We start from the raw sequence: 20,855 nt of genomic DNA, 5'->3' as shown, positions 1-20,855 counted from the left end.
TGAGACAACAGGGCGCGCACGTTCATAGTTTTTCCGAGACTTACTTTAAAATCATTTTCAAATTCTCTTGATCAGTTAACAAGGATGGAGGTATTCTTTCACGCAGTGTAATATAAACTTTATTAAAAAACTCATCTTCGACGGCTAAGCATGACCCTTAATTCAATTTAAAGTTAGAAAAACATTACAATACAATAAATTGTAATTAACATGCAAACAGTTTTTTTCACTGGTTGAGATATTCGTTTTTGACTATTTATGCGTATATTTACAAGGAGATTGGTCGTCTAGGTAATTTAATAGGTGTAAACGAACGTCTGTTCAGCATTTTGTATCCAGAGGTTTTATTCTGAACAGGCTAACGATAGAACCGTGATCCGTTTGGTTAAGTATGCAACCATAAGCAAGGGACCTTCAATGCTCTTTTCCCATCAGCATACTTAGTATGTGGGTCGAAGAAACATTTTATTTACAACAGTCTCTCTCTTTAATTTTATCATTATTAAGTTATTATTTATCACCGGAGGGGGGAGGTCAGCCGTCTATAACAAAAGATAGAGGGCATACTATCTTTGGAAGACTATAAAGCCTCAAGGGAGGGTCAGACAAATTCTATTGTGACAATAGAATATATTAAGGACGATGAGTGCAGGTTCAACTAGATTTTAGAGCTAAAGCTCTTCTATGTATACTTGCGTATCCTACTGATCATATCAATTCCATGATAACAATGAGTATACCGTGAAGGCCAGAGTAAACCTTTGGCCTGTTCAACCTATGGCTCTTGATACGATCGAAGCTGATGTCAGACATTTATCTGTTATGCAAGACATCTGTATACTAGTTATAACATTGAAATTTAAATACCTTCGCAAAAGGTAATAGCTGCATAAAAGCTGACTTCGCAGTGAAAAAACATGAAGCGCCATGATTCTTCATCAGTTGTCTTTTGAAGTTAGTCAACTTTGGTAAGGACAAAAAGAATTTGAGGATCTGGATACTCAACTGGCTGACCTTCAAACAGTTTTGCGTTTCTAGAGTTGTCGCATCCCATGTAGAGGCCACTATTATGGTGCTTGAACATCGTGAAGCTCCAGAAGTAATCAGGCTCAAAAGATTCATCGTTTCCATCAATGTTATCTATATTCTTTCAAATTGAAGGTGAAGAAGATAATTTTGAATTAAAAACAATCATCCACTATCCTTAATAAGCGCGCATTATTATTACTATTATTTCACTACTATGCCATATTACGGCAACGAGACTCGCAAGAAATACCACGGTGCTGCAATATAGACACAGGCTAAAACACGGACAGAAAGTGCAGCATCAAAATTGCTGCACCAGGTAGAAAGGGATGACTCCATCTTTTTCTAGTATTTGTGGGCGTCAGCTCATCACTGCCAATGTCACGCCACGGAGCAATATAATACGCGCTTCGCTTGGCTAAATGAGGCGTGCTCAGTTTAGCGAAGGGACGTCATTAGTAGCTAACAAAAGAGAATGATAATACACATGCGTTATTGACCAGAGATGAGGTCAATATGGGTAGAGAGTGGCCGGGTGTTGCTTTTATATGGACCGATTCGAGGTCCATAAAAAACGCACAAAAGAGTAACAGCAAGGATAATATCAAGCCATCTTGACTGAGCAAGCTTGGTCAATAAGGGATTTATTATATAACAAAAAGATTTCCCTTAATAAGAATCAAGAAAGACTTCATTATCTTCGAGCGCTGGGAGAGAAAGCCAACCGTGAGAACTATGCACAGAAATTATGAACAATCTTAGGTCTTGCGCAACCTTTTTTCTTACGTGAAATCGAAGTGGGCAACTGTAGACTTTAAAGGGAACAATGAGACGAACCATTAACAAGAAACATGCGTAATGTAGCGTTTATTTTTTTTTAGGATCAGGATATTTCCGAATCGCCCCGAGAGCTCCTGGAAAAGGGAGAAACCAACCGAAAATTTTCAACCGACGAATCCGCCACTTGGTAGTATATTTTTATTTGTAATATAGCTCCTGCTTTTCTTATCCTAACTCAAACTACATAAAAAATTGTATCATATTGTCTAAATCTTATTTCCAATTTTTGCAGAAGATAACGAGTAACACATCTGCTCGCCATATTGAAAATCAATGAATGTACGTCACAGTATCAATGATAACTAAACCAAGATTAACCTGGAGACGCCCCTTTCTCCTGAACCGAGCTAAACAATTCACACTAAGATTTTATTTTTTTCGGGTAGATCAAAAGTAATATATCCCTTCTTCTGTAACAACCACACAGCGCCCACTCACCCTAATTGAATTTAATAAACAAGGTTTTCCCTATTGGACACAAGGTTTGGGGAATATCGGTTGGGTATATCCTCGGATATCTTCCAGTTTTAGCAGGAAGATATTCGGTCACCTGATGCTTTTAGACCAGTCGCTCGTAAGAGAAACGAATGTGATGGACTACAGTCGTTTATATACCCTATTTGCTATTATCTAGCTTCTCTTGTTAAATTTATGGATTACTCTAACCATTATGAAAGTTTTAGCCGGAGGATATTCGGTCACCTGATGCGTTTAGACCAATTGCTCGTAAGGGAAACAAATGTAATGGATTACAGTCATTTATATCTCTTCTCTGCTATTATCCAGCTTCTTTTTTTGAATTATGGATTACTATAACCGTTATGGTAAGAAAATCCAACTCGCCTTACCGATTGACATTCAGTCATTTTTACATTGGAAAGTAAACCAAATAATTATATTCTTCACCTCAAGATCTAATTCTACCCGTCAGGATAGGTTCGTTCTACACCTAACACATAATATGGATTAAGTGTGAATTAAGAATTGGTTTGTGAAGAACGAGTGCCGTTTGAGTGGGCGAATAAGTAAATAAATATCCATTTCTTACCTTTCCTGTGATAGTTCTGCTTGTTGCATCTCCCACCAGTAATAAATTGTCGACGCCAAGGGCAATGCAGCCTATGCAAGCAGATGTGTTATCATAAGACATAACTACGATTCAAAGAAAAGAGACTAAAATTACATATATTTAAAAAACACAGCGACGGAGACAAGTTAATGCAGAGCTAGCAGCGCGCACAAAGCGTAGCTCCATACTTATAAATTCTGGCAATAACTCTTAATAAAGTAAATAAATGAGTAAGTAAAAAGGAGCGCACGAAGAGACGAGAACGCATCGAACGAAATTACTATGCTGGCACATCAACTGCAAACTTAGATGGAAGAAGGAGTCGAGTCGAGTAGCTTATCCGGATTTTCCTCAGCGCCAAGAATGGTTAGGTAACGTTACTCTGGTGATAAAATCTGAAGCCATTCAAACTAGAAACATCATGTAACCTTTAGACTCGACTCGTCAGCCAGTTAACTATTGTATGGTTGTTTAAATATTCGTATCAATAACTCGCTTTTTTTTCAACAATTCTGAACTGATATCAGATATCTGAGTCAATGACCACTGCACAGATTTATAGACTGCCGGATCTGTAGCATTTGTTTTTGTCATACATTTGTTTTGTTTTGGTTTTTCTTTCTTAAAGAACGCGCGCAATAATTTAATTTGCGTTTAACTTGACTTTGGAGAACCCGTTAATCAGATGGGAAATTTGTTAGACCGCAAAAGTAAACATCGAGATAGAGGAGCAAACTAAATCGTTTCTCGGCCAAAGCACACCTATATTTCCTGCTGTTTTGTTTGATTTCCTCGAATTACAGTAAATGGTTTATCTAAATGGATAAGCTGTCACTTTTCCTTTACAATTCACCCTCAATGAAACTGGAAGATTTCCGCGAGCTTTCGGCTACGGCTCTGTCACTGAAAAAATGTGAGGAATATGAAGATGGCTCCACTCAGAATAAGTGGCTCAGCTTTTTCTTTGATTCGGCATGACGCGCACATGCTTATGTGTGTGCCGAGGAAGCTTTTGGGCGACTTTTTTGGGCCTCAAGCAAAGTAAACCTAGGTATCATCACCGAGTTCACTACAGACTCACTCCTTACCATCAATCATCACCTCCTCTTAATTTAAAACGATTTCACGATCTATCCGAAAAGTTTGCAATCGATGGTATCCAACCCAATGAACATGGCCAACATGAGGAGCAAACACATTTGTTCTCATCTATTGCATCGAGAATATCGATTTGGACTTTTAGTAAGGCGGTCTCAGTGTAGGCGTTTGTGAGCTGACTGGTACCTTACTTAAACCCCGACAGCTCTTTCAAAGATGATACTCACAAACATTAAATTAGATATGGGCAGTTCATAGTTGCGCTAGTAAAAACAGATCAATCTACGTACTCCCAGCGGCCCCAAAAGTCCCTTTGCAATCTACGGTACCATCATTATTCAACACAACGAGACCACTTTGCCCAAGGTTCCATAGTTGATATTTCGTTTGGATCTTCACTGGATGAGGCTTTTCATAGATGCTTATTGGCGGTGTCGATCCCCTGTCCAAGATAGAAATATTTCATCCTCTAAGAACACAGTAAATAATCATCACCCTCGCGATGCTTGTTTATACAAGATTTGAAAAGGTGAGAATTCATACTATGTTAATTGTTTGATAAGCGTAAAGCTTAAAGCTCCGGTTAAGCTTAAAGCCCCGGTTAGAAGCCTCTCTTGCTTTATCAGTGAGGGGGCGTGGTTGGGATTCTGAGTTAAAATGAGGGGTTCACTTACAAAAATAATAATAATAAAAAGAGAAAAAAGGTTGCTGTTGGTTTAGTACCTTTACAATTATCAATGAGTAGGAGACAAACGATCCACTTAACTGACTAAATATAAGGTTTTGAATTAGGAAGATTTTTTAAACCTTACCCATTCCTCGTGAAAAGTGCAACCACACCACAAACTAGAGCGGCGTGGCTAACGAGCAGTGCCCACCCCATTGCAACCAAAAGCAGCTTCCATTTCCGACCCTACAAAAGTAGACGAGATTCAATGAGCAAGTAAACTAAATTCCTCTCTTCTTTTGAACCAGGAAATGTTTCACGGTTATATCAGTCCATTGCAACAGTCTCAAGATATTAACGTTTTAGATTAGTCTAAAACATGATTTGCCTTCAATTTCATTGCTTACCCTTTTTTGAGTAACACATTAGCTCAAAGATTAGCATACTGCTCTCCAAATCGAAACTTGGCTGAGATTATTTAAATTTAAGTATTTTTGCATAAGATAGGAAGATATAGCTTTCCTTTTATTTCACAGTTTCTTCATTTACTCGGAAGAATCAATAAAAAAATATCAGAAGAATATGCCGGGGGATAGCTTGTTATGAACTTGAAGATTAATACCAATTATTAACTATTATAATTCATCGACAGTTTAGCTACATTTATCATAGACAATCTGAGTCGGCAAGTGGTTCATTTCCCGTTGTGTAACTACTTTTCCCTAGTCCTCCTTTCATCATCCGTTGTATTAAATGAATAATTCTTTGATACAATTGCATCAAGGTGGGAAATGGCAGCCCTTTTTCGAGGAGCAAGTGGATCAAAGGCCTGGATACTGCTATTTTCAGGAAAGAAGTACAAAGGTTTCATGGGAGTTCCTAGAATGCAGCCAAAACTAGTAAAACTGACCAGGAATGCTGCTGCGGGATGTGGGTATCACCATGCTCTACAGGGACAGGGCTATCAACCAGTGTCCATCTGGGCTCCCCTAGAAAAGTTTTCAGGGGAGTGGGGTGTGTCATTAAACATAAAACGAGAAAATGGAAGTTAAATTTGTTTCTTTGCGTTTTGTCTTAAATTGGAACTAAATGGAACTTTTCATTAACTTGTGGAGATTTTCTTTCAGAGACAATTATAATAGGTTAAGCGATTTAAAGCTGTAATTAAATAAGATGATATGATTCAGGAAATATAAATTTTAAGTAGAAAATGGGAACTGAAAGGTTTTTTTTAATATTCAGCGGAAATAATAAAAAACTTCAAAATCTGATCCATTCTAATCCGGGCCAGCGCCAGTTTTGTCCAGACCTTGACGTCATGAAACATTGTCCATTATCAAATCATTATTCAGTATTCGTTATTCATTAATACTGAATAATGCCAACGAATAATGCTAATGAATCTAGCTTATGAATAATGCTAATGAATCTAGCTTATGAATAATGCTAATGAATAATGCTTATAAATAGCGATGATAAAGATTAGTTAGCATTAATAATACTATGAGTATTACTATTACTGTGCCGCGATGCGTCCAGGTAACTATTCATCACTTCTACCTTCCACTTCGGTGAATAATTGTTTATAATTATCATTATAATTATAGTTTTATAGATAAATGAGAAAGAGAGACGCACACTAGACAAGACGACCCTAGTTCTGAATAAAACCCAGTGTTTAGGGAATTTAATTTTTCTATTTCAAAATGGATGTCAGGAGGTGGCAATTGTTCTTGAACTAAGTTTCGTGCTGTTTTGATCTGATATTCATCAAAGACTTTCTTACCCTCTTTGTTTTTTTTGAAGAAACATCCCCTTCAGAAGCTCCCTTTGTTTCGTGTTCATGCATTTCGACGGCATCAGCTGTTTGTGAATCCATCTTTATATCCATAAACATTAGATTTATCTACAGTAAAAATATAGTAAAAAGGGATATAGTACTAAACATTAAAAAATAAAAAAATAAAAACAAAATCTAAAAAACAAAATCTAAAAAACAAAATCTAAAAAGCAAAATCTAAAAAACAAAATGAATGAAGCATTCCATATACTATTTTATCAGTGTGATAATTGTTCTTCTAATGAGATTAGGAAACGACGAAGAAATACTGATCGTTCTTAAACGCTGGAACCTCTGATTAAAAAGAAAACGCTCTTTCGTCTTTCAAAAGAAGGGTACTTAGAAGGTCATTTCTGGAACTTGATGCGTCTAGGTTTTACTTCGCATTGCAGAACAAGCAAAAAAAACCAAAGATATTTTAAATTAGTCTAGTGAGAAATTCATCTGATTGGGACCTAAATGCATTTTACGCCATATTGAGTGAATATTATACAATAACTTTACCTATTTGAGGTTTCCTTTCATCCGAACACAAACGTCTAATGTAAAATGCACAGTTTGATTTGCTGCAAAAGCTATTTTTTTATTCATTTTTTCAACTGTTAATTAACCCTGCGACCTTAACTCTCTCATACCATCTGATAATGGCGGCGACTTCTCGTAATATGTGACGGAAGGTTTAGAGCGAAGAGGGATGGAAGGGAAACGGAAAATATAGAACAGCCCGGCTGAACTGACGAACTGGAGAAAAGTCCAACCCTGAAAATCTGCTTGGCTAACAGAAGGCAGAAATATGTTACATATTTTTTAGTTTATCTACGTCATTACTTTACCATTAGTGTAAGTCGAGTCTTCGAATACCTTGAAGCTTACTGACGTGGTGTTGCTTACGCAGTTGTAAGACAAATTGTTGAAAAGACTTCCTGTAGCCTTAGAAAAAACGAGCACAGATAGCAAGAATACCCGTTTCCTCTGGAGTTATCGACAAATAATGACATCAGGTCGCCTACGCCATGCAACAACAACAATAACAACCTTTGTAGCTACCAGGATTTCAAGTTATTATATAATTGTATTTTTTCGTGCTTTACGCTTTTGCTTAGCATAGGTTTTGCGTCTTCGTAGCCTTTATTACCTTTGGTCATTAAGTCTTACACATAAAAATTCATAAAAAATTCATTATTTATTCTTTTTCTTTCAGATTTTCAGGAAATGTTGCTGACATGTTAATAATTAACTTCTGCTATCAATTAATCTTGATTAACCTATACCTATGAGGAAAAGTGACTTTTATCTCAAGTTTTACACTATGTCGTACTTATTTTGTGTTTTAAATTTTACTTTTTAGGAAAGTCCTGGGTTTCAATGATGAATTTTTTTTCCTGAGAAGCCCATTTTATACACTTTAAAATGACATATTGTAGGTGTTATTCCTGTAAATATTAGTTGAGATATGAATTAAAAACAATGTGGACAAATTTTTGCGTTAATGTGCAGTTTTGCTCTTCCGTTTTCACTGTTTCGTTTTTTTGCATGTATTACATAGTTCACGTGCACAACACTGAAGAGTCTTTAAAAGCTTTTTTTTTTATAATAAGCACAACAGGAAAAGCAATTTGCCTGGTTTCCACATGAGGTCAGGAGGCTTAAACAAGGAAGTATAGTTTGTAAAATTAACTTCTTATCTGGAGCATTGGAGCAACGACATGTTTCACAGTTTTAAACAATTTTGAAGTCTCAACTAAAAAATAAATAGCCAAAGAAGAGGAAGGAGGAGGAACATCAGAAATTACGCTACTTTAAGTCGTTTGTGACCTTCCGAAAGATGACGCAGGGTTTTTGCTTTTTTTCCTTTAACGTCAGGCTTAAGATATCGAAACCTGCCTTTAAATGTTTGCTTAATGACGCGTTCTGTGGGTTTTCGGCGCTTTTGATCCTATTTCCATCACCAAATTATACATTTTTATGGTTAAAAGCCACTTAGATTCATTAGTCCCTCCGAAAAGTAAAACTAAGGAATTTAATGATTGACGTTAGGCCTTAGATACTCAGAAACATCCAGACATACTTGTGGTATTCAACTATACTAAGCTGTAAATGTCAGTGTAACTGGGTCAGCCAGGTAAATTTTCCGTCAAGCTGCATCGGCAATAGTGGACGAGCACAATGAATTCGAATCGAAGGGAAAACAAACGCTTCCCTTAGGTCATTAATTTTCGAACTGCTAAAAGGTAAAGGTTTATTTACTTGCACAACGAGGACACATGCTTTTGAAGAGGAAGGTACACACGCGAAAATGAATGAAAATATGGAGCCGACTCCCCCTCCCCCTCCTTTCCTTGCCCCCTAAGAGCAATACTGGACAGTATTGGACCACTGTGTTAGTTTACTGCTACTTTGAAAAAACAATGGGTGCCAATTGTTGGGAAAAGTAGTCTAATGATTGACGTTTAATGGGGTTTAGTGTTAAGTGTTATTTGCCCATATTTTTTAGTGTTTACTGTTTCATAATATACGTGGAAAAATTACTCAGCTCTGATTGGTAAAGACAAATGCAGTTTTCAGGTAATTCAGTGCAGAAGAAAGTTAACTCAGTGCAGAAGAGGGTTAATTCAGTGCAAAGAAAGTAACAAATCAGACATTCTGATTGGTCAGTAATCAAAGAAACTCACAGATACCCAATAATATGCGACCTTGGATGTCGCAACAAAATTTGAAAATTTGCCAGCGAAGCAATGGTCGGCGTTTTAAGCAGCTGAAAAACGGGTCAAACAACGAAGAAAACGGAAAAAAGCACTGTTTTTTGGCTGTCAGTTTGGAAAAAGTTGCGTTTAGAGAAGGGAACTGCCAGGGAAATCGAAAATCACGAGCCGACTCAGCTTAACACTTTGCTCGAGCAATCCAACGCCGAAATTAAAAACAAACATGGTTAAACCTCGGAAACGACGATTCCATTTCATCGAAAGTGATTCGGACACAGACTGAACAATTCCTTGAACTGTTTAGCTGCACTTTGAACTTTTTTGCGCTTTAAAGATACGAAGATATCACTGCGTATTATTGTTTTGATCGTACGCGATTGTTTTGACCCAACGCACGGTTTGAATAAATTATTTTTGCACTTGATACGCGCGCTTTGCTTATGCTTAATTATAATAAGCCATCTCGTATTTTTCCATGTATATGATTAACACGTAATCACATGATTTTTTTCGTGCAATTTGGAATAAACAAGCTCTTGTTAATTCAGCTTTTTGAATTGATTTTTAAATTACGCTGTCAAAAATGAAAACAAGTTTCTATGCTCCAGAGATTTCCACCACCAAATACTCCGTCTGTCTGTAGACGCGCAAGTCTTGCTCTTTAATTTGGTTTTCTTGCAATGCATTGCATGTCAGACCAACGTTTTAGATGGCACTTGGAGAATGATTACGGAATTTTAACTAATTAAGTAATGCTGTCAAAAATGAAAACAGGTTTCTGCGCTCCAGTGATTTCCATCACCAAATGCTCCATCTGTCTTTTGGTTTTTTTGCATTGTATTTGCCAGACCAGCGCTTTGGATGGCAATGGAAATTAAAAAGTGAGTGGGAATAACCACTGTGCGACACGTCGTTTGTTTGGTTGTATTGACGGTAACACAAGGTTGATATTGTGTTCGATTGACGTTTCAAACTTTGAAAGTATCAGAATGGATGTTAAAAATAAATCCAGTTTGAGATATGAACCTTATCGCATTTAAGGCTTGTAGAGGTTTGCATGGCTTTTATGTGCCATACTCGCTAAAATTCAAATGCTACTTACTTTTTAACAGATGTAATTGAATGCTTTCACAACCACGCGATTAGTTTATGCGGAAAATTATTTACTGCATATGGGGGCCTTCTGTCACAGTCGAGTAAGAACGGAAACTAACCGTATAGAAGCAAATATTTTTCCATTACATATGAGAACTTTGGAAATTATCATCATGTCTCATGTTGAAGAAAGCCTTTTTACTTGATAATGTCGCTCCAACTGATCAAGAATCAATATATTTGCAAACAGCGTCAAATTGTCGACGTTGTGGTGCTAAATAAATAAAACAACTAGTATACTCTCGAGATCCGCTGCTTGATAAACAAAATACGAGCTTTTATGATCCAGCTACATTCGATACATTTTGTACCTTAGGAGAAGAAACAAAATTTGAAATCCACCGTTAAGTATCACTAAAAAGTTGTTCGCGATCGATGCGTGTGTCACGCTCCAAAATTAATGTAGGCCAGAAGGTACAACTCAATCAAAGAAGGGATGTAGAATACCTCAACCAACTCAAATTGATAAGTCTCCATTTAGGTAAAAAATTTAACCCTTTTTTCCTTTAAAATACGTAATAGCGAGCGATGAGAAATTTCAGAAAAAGGCTAGAAACTTTATCTCGCCTATCTGATGCATGTAGTTTAATACCTTGCACAAATCAGTTAGAATGGGAAAGCAATGAACCTCAATCTAGTCGTCTGTGATACTCGTCAGTCAGTCAGACTTTTTAGTCAGCCCTAAAGATTAATAATGAATCCGTAGGTTAATAATGTAATATTCCAATACCTTTCTTACCTTGACGCTTACCAACGTGTTTACGTTCCCTAAAGTTGCAAGACAAACTGAAGCGTAAAGAAAGCGAATACACGACTTTCATAATGGCCGCGGCGCGCGAGACTGGTAATTACTTAAACATGAAATCGAGGTCAGAAAGGCCACGCTTGAGGACAACACTGTAAACAAAAGGTCAACTAAGATTGAATAGGTGAACTGTTTTGACTCGATTCAGTCGAATTATTTACAAGAAGAGGAAATGCCGACTTATTGTTGTGTTCCAGAATTTACGAAGAAATGCTACCACATAGACGATGGGACAAAAGTGTCTTATTTTTAATTTCCGATCGAGAACACGTTAAGAAGAAATGCCTCTACGCGATAAGAAGAGACGAAGGAAAGCACTTCAAGCTAACTGAAAATACAAAGATATGCTCCCAGCATTTCAGGAAGGGTGATATTAGAAATGTCTCGCCGTCAAAAAGGAATTAAGAGATGGAGTTGTTCCTTCTGTGTATTCATGGATTCGAACATCGCCACACAAAAGAAAGGAGCCGGCGGAAAGAAACTTCGAACTGACAGCTTCGAAAAGTGCATCACGAAAATTGTCTACCCCAGCTGTTGTTCATGAAGAATTATCAAAAGAATCGTCAAACGAATTATCAAACGAAATGGTCCCAGATCTACCAGATCTACCAGATTGTAGCTTAAAAGTCGAAGACGAAACACAAACCGATTTTACCGACCAGGAGACCTACTTGAGAGAAATTATTGACAACAATAACAAGAAGATGAAATTAGAAGATCCTCGCAGCTAAGAACACTACTGAAACTAGTAGTTGTAAGTAGGACCTGAAAAAAATTTCAGGCCCGTACGGGATTTGAACCCATGACCTCTGCGATACCGGTGCAGCGCTCTACCAATTGAGCTAACAAGCCAACTGGGAGCTGGTCAATGAATTGGGTACAAATAAACATCCGAGTGAATGAAGATTTTAGATATATGAAAAATTCACATATTTGCACTGCGGTGGAAAGAAAAAATTAGAAGATCCTCGCAGCTAAGAACACTACTGAAACTAGTAGTTGTAAGTAGGACCTGAAAAAAAATTTCAGGCCCGTACGGGATTTGAACCCATGACCTCTGCGATACCGGTGCAGCGCTCTACCAATTGAGCTAACAAGCCAACTGGGAGCTGGTCAATGAATTGGGTACAAATAAACATCCGAGTGAATGAAGATTTTAGATATATGAAAAATTCACATATTTGCACTGCGGTGGAAAGATGAAATTAGAAGATCCTCGCAGCTAAGAACACTACTGAAACTAGTAGTTGTAAGTAGGACCTGAAAAAAAAATTTCAGGCCCTAACGTTTATTTGTACCCAATTCATTGACCAGCTCCCAGTTGGCTTGTTAGCTCAATTGGTAGAGCGCTGCACCGGTATCGCAGAGGTTATGGGTTCAAATCCCGTACGGGCCTGAAATTTTTTTCAGGTCCTACTTACAACTACTAGTTTCAGTAGTGTTCTTAGCTGCGAGGATCTTCTAATTTCATCTTTCCACCGCAGTGCAAATATGTGAATTTTTCATATATCTAAAATAACAAGAAGATTCATAAACTCGAACGGGAAATTGAGGATTTTAAGCGCCAACTGCAAGATACCCAGCGGCAACGTGATGCTCCTAATAAAAGGTTGTTTAACTTTGAAAACTGCAAGACAAAAGATTCAAATGCTGCTTTTTATACTGACTTTCAAAGCTGGGACACGTTAAGGTAATTCCCTTGAAATTGTTCTACTATCAAACTTTTTTTGAAACTTGGTATAATTAACATTCATGATATAAACATTAAAAAAATGCAATAAAAAAAGGGGTCACCGTGCTTGTTTACGCGTCAGCGGGCTCTTAAAATGGGTATTTTTACTGGTTGCGCGACTGGGACGAGACACAAAATGGCGCCCATCGTGTTCGAAGTCTGCTCTCGATATCAAGCTTGTTTTCGGTAGTTTTTATGTGTGTGATATTGCCAACACTGAAATTCATACTTGGGAAGAGTGCAAAAATAACAAAGAATGAGGTAAGTCAAGATTTGATGAGATTTTATAGTTATGAACCTTTAGTTGAAACAATTTTGTAGCGCTGGCGTTTTGTTAATTCCAGTGAGCTAAGGTTCGATTTTGTTAGCTTTGGGGCAATAAAGGCTTGGCAAAGAAACTTGAAGGAAAAGACTGTTGATCCTTATTCTTTGTATGTTTTCTTGTTTGGTTTCTATATACAGCAAAATGTGAATTATTCACCCATCACTCTAACAAGAGTGATATATACAGTACAATGTAATATACTCTGAAAAATACAAACTGTACTTTAAAATTTGCTTTTTATAGTTTAGAACCACACTTCAATGTCTCACTGGTCCTCATTGTGACTAGTAAATCTTCCGTGCAAAAATGATTTTCAAACTTTTTACATTTTGTACAACTTTCATGCTTCAACATGTCACTAAATTAAGTTGATCCTCTTGGTCGTTGGTTCCACAGAATCGAATTGAATATAATATTAATATAGACCCTTTCAGAATTACTGTTTGCATTCTTGTTTGCAAGCAAACCAAAAGAGTAAATATTAGTTTTACAAAACATTAATTGCACAAATTGCAATCTTAATTTGCATTGTCTATAAAGTACTGACATATTTGCGCCAGCATCTCCTTGTTTGAGGAGACTCTGGGTTTGTTGTCAAACCTCTCCATCAGAACTTGCTTCACCCTTTCTTCCTTGCTTCTTTGGTACACCACTTGTAGCTGATGGAGACCCAAACCCGAGCTTGCACACTTAATGGCCATTGAGGCAGAAATGTACTTCTCTCTAACTAATGGCTGTAGGGTATTAACCAGAAGATTTTTTTCTTTTAGGAGCTTCTGATAGGATGCCACCCATGAAACTTTGAAGCTGTGCTTTTGTAGCAGTTTGACATTTTGAAACTTGTTCACCAGCTGGTAGAGTGTTTGCACATCTGTTTACACAGAAGATCTTGTACAAGGTTTTCCTGGCTATGGGATTTTCTTTCAGGAAGCAATTCCCTGAATGCTGGAAGAGAGTCTGTAAAGCCAGAAACAGTTTTAGCTAAGTCATCCATGACTCCATTTTTCTCTGCTGCTTGCACCAAGAACCTGGCATCAAAGGATTTGTAATAATTTTTGTGTGCAACTAAAATGCAAGGCATTCTTGATCAGAAATACCCTGCTAAGACAAACATGGCTATATTCACTTTGTTACTTTTTGGCTGAACTCCACCCTGCAAAGCTAATTACCCCTTCCAGATGTTTCCAAATCAAATATGATTTGATGATGGTCTTTGCTTAATAATACTTTCTCCATCTTTGAGGCTGCAGGTGGTGCTGGAATTTCCTGAGTGGCATTGTGTCCATCGAAGCCCATTCCAGAACTATATTGTTGTCCTTCTCTGTTCTCAAGCTGTTTTGTCTTTTTCAATTGCTTCTCTTTCTTCTCAATTCTTTTCTTCTTGTACTCTCTTGTTTTCTGTTTCTCTTTCAAATTCAGAATTCTCTTGTCCATTTTCTTTGCAAATTTTAAAGAATTTGAACCTGGCGACAGTTGTGTCTTCATAAAAGCCTAAAAGAAATTCACCTGTCTTACTGAAAACAATAGTCTAAGTTATAGTAAAGTGTGTTTTTTAATTTTTTTTTGGTGACTAATGATATGCAATAGGTACTGTTGGTATAACACTAGACACATTGGATAATGAGTCATGTTCAATGGATCTCACAAATTGGGAAGTGTACGAAATGCTCATTATATTATATCTGCTCACCTGAGAAACATAAGAATGGCCTAAGTTCTTTTGGCCAACAGCACATGCAACCCAGAAGTTGTTGCTTTTGCAAGATCCGTAGTGCCTGATCTTTGGAGCTTTGCTTCCAATAGTGTTGTTGAGTGCTTCATTTGCCTGGCTTGACCCAAGGGGAGCTAGCTTCTTGGCATTTGAAGCATAAACATCTCCACAACTGTTAAGCAGAGTAAAACCACAAAAATAACATTTTGTGACATAAAAAGCAAGGGCATTCAAACTACACCTAGGCATTATCTTAAAGTATTTTCTTTTCTGCATTTTTAACATACCCATATTAAAAAAATATAGGTGCATTTTTATGTTTGCTTTCTTGTCAAATTTTCAGCCATTATTTCCAAGGGTGCGAGGTACTGTAAGACTCTCATGGTTCAAGTGTCATTACTGTAACACTGATATCATAAGAACAGATTCCACAAGTCTCTTTTTGGAGCAATAACACTGTGAATTCAACATATTAACAACTATTATTATAATTACTATTTTATTTTTATCATTACATACCTGGTTAGTAATTACCTTTTGACTAGATCAACACAAACATCAGCTTCCATAGCTTTTGATGAGCCTTCCCAGTTGAGCCTGCAGTCGTGTATGCGAGGCTTTTTTGATTGTCTGCTGGCAGTTTCACATGTTGCACACGATGAGTAGCACAGTCACATAGCCATTTGCTGTAACATAGTTCAAAAATAACTATTTTTTTATTTTTTCACTTTTTATCACTTTTTGACTTTAATTTTGATCAAAATGTACATTGTAATCAATATCTGTAAATATTTTTATTATTTTGCATTTATAACACTAATTTTGGTATTACCCACAATCCCTTGTGGGCATGGCACATTTTTGGTTTTTCATAAAATCTTAAGAAAATCAATGTAAAAATGGAAAAAAAGAGGTTTTGTAATCATTAGTTCACATTGAAGCAATGATTTCCTCATTTTCTTTTAAAGGGAGTTTGTAAATAGACTTTCGTCCTCTCTTTCTGACTGGTAGGTCACCGCAAATGTGACGGACAGTAGCAGCATGTACAAACGCTTTCCGTTTTTCGTCAATTGTGAAGGTCATGTCATGAATGTTCTCCCTTATGTAAAAGTGCCCCTTAAGAACTCTGTCTCCTCTGTAATAATGACACTGATAGTCATCATCAGTGTCATTATCATCCATTCATCAAGCCATGCCTTGTTAGTGCAATTCTCCTCATCATTCACAATGCAACTGATGCAGTAACATGAGCAAATCATACTGCCTGTTGCTTTTGTCATAAACTACTAACGGCTTTTGACAATGCTTTGGACAATTTCCGCCTTCTTTAGGGGTGTGGAAGGGAGTGTCTTCTTGACTTTATCTATAGCACGTTTTTTCGACGTCCGGTTTGCGAAACCTGGAGAATCCACGCTATTATTAAATTCTTGTGCTTCTGTTCGCTTCTTTTCACGGTATTTTCTAACTCTTTCTCTTGTTTGCTGCCTTGTCTTTTCTCTTTTTTCTTGTGCTGCGATACGGGAAGCTTTTCTGTGCTCCGTTGCTTTTTGTTGGCGTTTGTTTTTTTCGGCAATGCTTCGTGTGTGCGGCCGAATTGATTTCTCGGCTTGCAATTTCTTTCGCCGTTCTTTAACTTGAGCAATCTTTTTTGCCTTGTTTTGTTGATAATAGGCCTTGTCCCTTTCTCTTTTTGCCGCTGCTTTTCTTTCTAGCGCCGCCTTCTTTCGCGAAATACCTGAATTTAGATTGGACTCTTTTGTTTCCATCTGCTGCGGTTGAATTCCCTCAGTGTTGAAAATCGCGTAAAACATTTCACTGTTATGCAATAATCTGCCCCTGCAAACTCTGTATGGACTCCCATGTTATTGTCTGTGTAAACAAACCATGTGCTTTCAGAGAGAAGCTGCGAAGGAGCGGATTTCGTGAAAGTTTTGGTGGTGTTTTTCGCCATATTCCTTCGTCACTTTCCTTCGTTACGGTTCATGAACACGGAAACAATGGCGGAAATTGTTTCTGCGTCGACCAAACGTAAATTTCTAGCGTTAGATCTAACGAAATGGGTTGGAACGTTCTGTAAATTTAGCTTAATACAAGCCCATTCCAGGAGAGGTGAGCTTGTTTACTCAACTTAACAAGAATCGCGTCTGACAACGGATCTACTGGTGGATATGTGATGGAATTAAGCTCAATATGGCCGTTACGAAATGTGTTTCTACGCGTTTTATTTTGATCTGGAAAACATTCTACTTGACGATTCAACTTCAGCGTTGGTTTGTAAATATTATGATGTATGCCCATTACATTTTTGTTATTAGTTTGTTGCTTACACAGTCGAAATTATCATTATTGCTAGTTTTGCACACTATGGTTGTTTTAATAGTTGCGAGCGTTACATTGTTCAGTGATAAAAACAGACGTTTATAACTTGCGTTAGAATAAACCATTCCTGTTGCAAATCATACTGCCTGTTGCTTTTGTCATAAACTACTAACGGCCAAAAAATAGTGGCCCCATGTGCGTTCTATATTGAGATATTTCATTTTTTTTCTTCCGTCTGATACATTTCATGTTACGCGTTACACCCAGAAATTCACGCATTTTCAGGAAATATTTATTTTTTACAATTTTCACTTTGTCGCAAACCTTGTTTTCTTTACACCAAAATGAAGTAGGATAACTAAGCTTATATTGTGGAAAGTGTGCGATTTAGAGGTTAAACCTTCCCGAAGATATTCGTTAGCAAAGGCACTTGAGTCCAAAATGGCGGCGTGACTGTGCTACTCATCACACCTTTACAAAAAACATTATGGGTAAGGGTCCTGGGTAACACTTTCAAGAGGAGGCAAATATGGGTGCTGTAATATGTTGAATGATTCTGTACTTTTTGTGGTCAAATTAAAAAAAAAAAAACATTGCTCTTGTTGTTTACAACAAGGTACTAGTAGTCAAAATATATGTATATACATTACCTTTTTGACCTTGAAACATAGCAAATCACCTTGCCAGTTTTTAGGCCAACCATGGAGCCAACACCTAATGGTGAAAATACGGATATATTTTATTTAATTAACTTTGACCATTGGCCGACACCAAAACTGTCAGTTAGCTAAAGAACAATCCACAGAAAAAAATAACAGCTTTCTATGAAAATGCATACCCAAATGCACCCTTTTCAAATTCTTTCATATGTAGAATTTGAAGTGTACCTGTCAGGCTGTTGTGGGCTTTTCCCCTTTTTTGCCATCCCATGTCAAATGACGCTCCTATCGCCACATTTTCCTTTTCATTATCCTCTTTCCACAGGTTTCTTCCGCTTTCTAAACTTTCCAGACATGATTCCTTTGCCAACTTTTCAATTTGGGGCCCTACTTCCCTCTCGCGAGCCTTCAGCGTGGAATCTCCAAGTGATGGTACGTTGATAGATGACAACAACTCGTTTACGAGGGTAGGACCTATGCCTGCGTGTAGCATCCCTATAAATATGTCGATTCAACTCATTAAAAAATTGGCTACATGTTAAATGGATGCTTTAATTGTGGAAAACAATATTTTTAGCAACATTAAATGTACACAAACCTGCAGCGAGTTTCGTGTTTACGTGGGTCTTATTTGTTCGACAGATATTTGTCTCTCCACACTCGGAATTTGAACAGCATATGTATAGTAGTGATCCTAGCCCAGACACTGCTTCTTTTATGCAGTTGGAGAGCCGTAGAGTTGCCCCACAGGCTTCACAGCCCCCGTCCAAAGCCTCAGCGAGGACATTTAATTCTACAACTCGACGGCCGCGAAGTGGAAATCCACTGCAGACTTCCAGATCACGCACACTTTTTTCATTTTCTTGTTTTTTGAGAGCAGACCAGGAAGCTATCAGCCGATTTGCGGCATTCTTATTACGAATAAAAGCTTTCGCTCTGCAAAAGCGGCCCTTGTCTGTTCTTTTCACGCTAGTGGGAAGAACGGCTGCCATCTTGGATGTCGCAATTAATGTTATATGTTATGCGCAGAAGAGGTTGCGCAGTGCAAAACAAGGAAATCACCTGAATGGCTGTTTTTGAGTATCTTTATCATTTCCTACTGGCGGTCAAAAACTGACAACATCACTGAGTCTGATTACAGTGAGGGCTGACTACTAACTAAAAAGGGGAGAGCTAGATCTTTAAGGCCCCTTGATGAATTTTTTATAGTCATGTGTAGACTAAGGGAAGGTACGGTACTACCCTGTCGCTGTCACTGTCACTGTCAGACTCTGGATTTGAGTCAGAGGCTAGCGGAATGTTTGTCTGTTTTTCCTGCACAATTGAAGTCAAAATCTCACTGCGCATTTTCTTGTTTCAGCGCGCACATATTCAATATCGAGATTTATTCATATTCAAACATTTTGCGTTTACAAGCAAAATGTCGAAAAATGTTCTGAGGTTTCTAGGGCATGGAGCATACCATGTGGTAGTGAGGGGAGGGTCACACTTTTGTCAGTCACCTAAAAGTGGGGGGGTCAGGAGTTTTTTAATCAAAACATGAAGGAGGGCTAACACTTTCTTTTGGAAAAAATACCAAAATTCCCCAGTCCCCCCCCCCCCCAAGAAAAAACGTACCTTCCCTAAGGCAAGGATTCCCAGAGGACCATCTAGCTCAATTATTTAATGTATCAGCATCCACAGTAAGAAGAATATTTGTCACATGGGTCAATTTTATGTTCTTTAAGTTTGGACAAATAAACATTTGGCCCAGCAGAAAAGTAATTGACATACATTGCCCGAATCTTTTAAGGGAAGGTACAAATCTACTAGAGTCATAATTGACCATACTGAGGTTAGTGGTCAAATGCCAAGCAGCTTGTAGTTGAATTGAGAACTTTTCAGTGCTTACAAAAATCACACAACTTTGAAAGGTTTGGTTGGTATTTCTCCCAGTGGAGCAGTGACATTCAGAATTCAACTGTATACAGGTTCTATCTCCAATCGGGAAATTGTGAGATGGAGTGGATTCTTAAATCTACCATTTGATGACAAAGACTCCATTATGGCAGATAAGGATTCATATTTTAGGATTTGTTGCCTTTGGGAGTCAGTTTAAATTTGCCACCCTTTCTTGGAGCATCTTCTCAGATAGCTGTAGAAGATGTGGTAAAAACACAGGAAACTGCAAGTTTACAGATACATGTTGAACCTGCCTTTAACAAGATTAAGAATTTTCACATCTGGGACAGAGTTGTTCCACTACATCAAATGGGAATTGTAAACCAGATGTGGGCAGTGTGTGCATTCTGTTGTAATGCACAACCTAACATAATATCAGTGAGAATATCACTTTCATGTGAGGCATGAATGAATTACTTAACCCATAAATTGCCTACAAATCTCTTCTCTCCTTAGATTGTAAGGGGCTACAAATTAGGCGTTAAGATAAAGACAAAATTTTCCCCTCTGTTCTGACTATTTATCGTAAGGTTTACATCATAATTGAGTGACTTCCTTTCTGTCTGTAAAGACCATGTTGTCTATGTTGTGTTTGAATTATCTTTGGTGCAAAATGTTTAAACCAGTTTAGTTTTAATTTTCATTTGTATTCTTTAGCATACTTTGGAATAAAGGAGATTAAAAATCAAACTGGTTGGAAAAATTTCAACCCACAACAAATTAAAGCTACAAAACAGTAAGAATTTATTCATCTAAGGTATTAATTCCCAGTCAACAAGTAAATTCACGACAATTAAGAATATTTGAATGTAGAAGCATGGTATTACCAATTCCGTTGAAAAAAAAACAGAGATGTCATAACAAAATAGCTTTTGCAGGAAAACTGTAGATGACAGGGTCAATCAGATGTAGCTGTTCACAAGACTTCACAATCACTGTTGTTATTTGCCAGACAATTTCAAT

At 37.4% G+C, this 20,855-nt stretch overlaps 2 protein-coding genes across 2 annotated transcripts; both read right to left on the bottom strand.

Annotated features, from left to right (window-relative positions):
• Positions 1-103: 103 nt before the first annotated feature.
• On the bottom strand, positions 104-11,228 carry LOC131796992 (uncharacterized). The gene is made up of 6 exons (XM_066160409.1): positions 11,140-11,228; positions 6,490-6,609; positions 4,849-4,949; positions 4,327-4,478; positions 2,918-3,021; positions 104-1,147 (listed from the first exon to the last, which is right to left on the bottom strand). The coding sequence occupies exons 2-6, from the start codon at positions 6,598-6,600 to the stop codon at positions 956-958; spliced, it is 660 nt and encodes a 219-aa protein (XP_066016506.1). The 5' UTR covers positions 6,601-6,609; positions 11,140-11,228; the 3' UTR covers positions 104-955.
• A 3,195-nt stretch (positions 11,229-14,423) lies between these two features.
• Positions 14,424-18,943, bottom strand: LOC131796985 (uncharacterized). The gene is made up of 6 exons (XM_066160605.1): positions 18,550-18,943; positions 18,180-18,446; positions 17,943-18,006; positions 15,508-15,630; positions 14,953-15,214; positions 14,424-14,753 (listed from the first exon to the last, which is right to left on the bottom strand). The coding sequence occupies exons 1-6, from the start codon at positions 18,941-18,943 to the stop codon at positions 14,424-14,426; spliced, it is 1,440 nt and encodes a 479-aa protein (XP_066016702.1).
• Between the last annotated feature and the right edge of the window lie 1,912 nt (positions 18,944-20,855).

The sequence above is a fragment of the Pocillopora verrucosa genome, chromosome 13, assembly GCF_036669915.1.
Source record: "Pocillopora verrucosa isolate sample1 chromosome 13, ASM3666991v2, whole genome shotgun sequence".
Taxonomy (NCBI): domain Eukaryota; kingdom Metazoa; phylum Cnidaria; class Anthozoa; order Scleractinia; family Pocilloporidae; genus Pocillopora; species Pocillopora verrucosa.
The sequence above is the reverse complement of the archived record's forward strand: the minus strand, read 5'-3'. Positions and strand labels throughout refer to the sequence as shown.

Coding starts and splice junctions, on each gene's coding strand:
- LOC131796985 (XM_066160605.1), bottom strand. CDS start 18,943: ATGGCAGCCGTTCTTCCCACTAGCGTGAAAAGAACAGACAAGGGCCGC. Junction 18,447..18,549: donor AAACACGAAACTCGCTGCAG/GTTTGTGTACAT, acceptor ACATATTTATAG/GGATGCTACACGCAGGCATA. Junction 14,754..14,952: donor GCCATTCTTATGTTTCTCAG/GTGAGCAGATAT, acceptor AATTTCTTTTAG/GCTTTTATGAAGACACAACT.
- LOC131796992 (XM_066160409.1), bottom strand. CDS start 6,600: ATGTTTATGGATATAAAGATGGATTCACAAACAGCTGATGCCGTCGAA. Junction 4,950..6,489: donor CTTCAAAAAAAACAAAGAGG/GTAAGAAAGTCT, acceptor CTACTTTTGTAG/GGTCGGAAATGGAAGCTGCT. Junction 4,479..4,848: donor GCACTTTTCACGAGGAATGG/GTAAGGTTTAAA, acceptor TATCTTGGACAG/GGGATCGACACCGCCAATAA.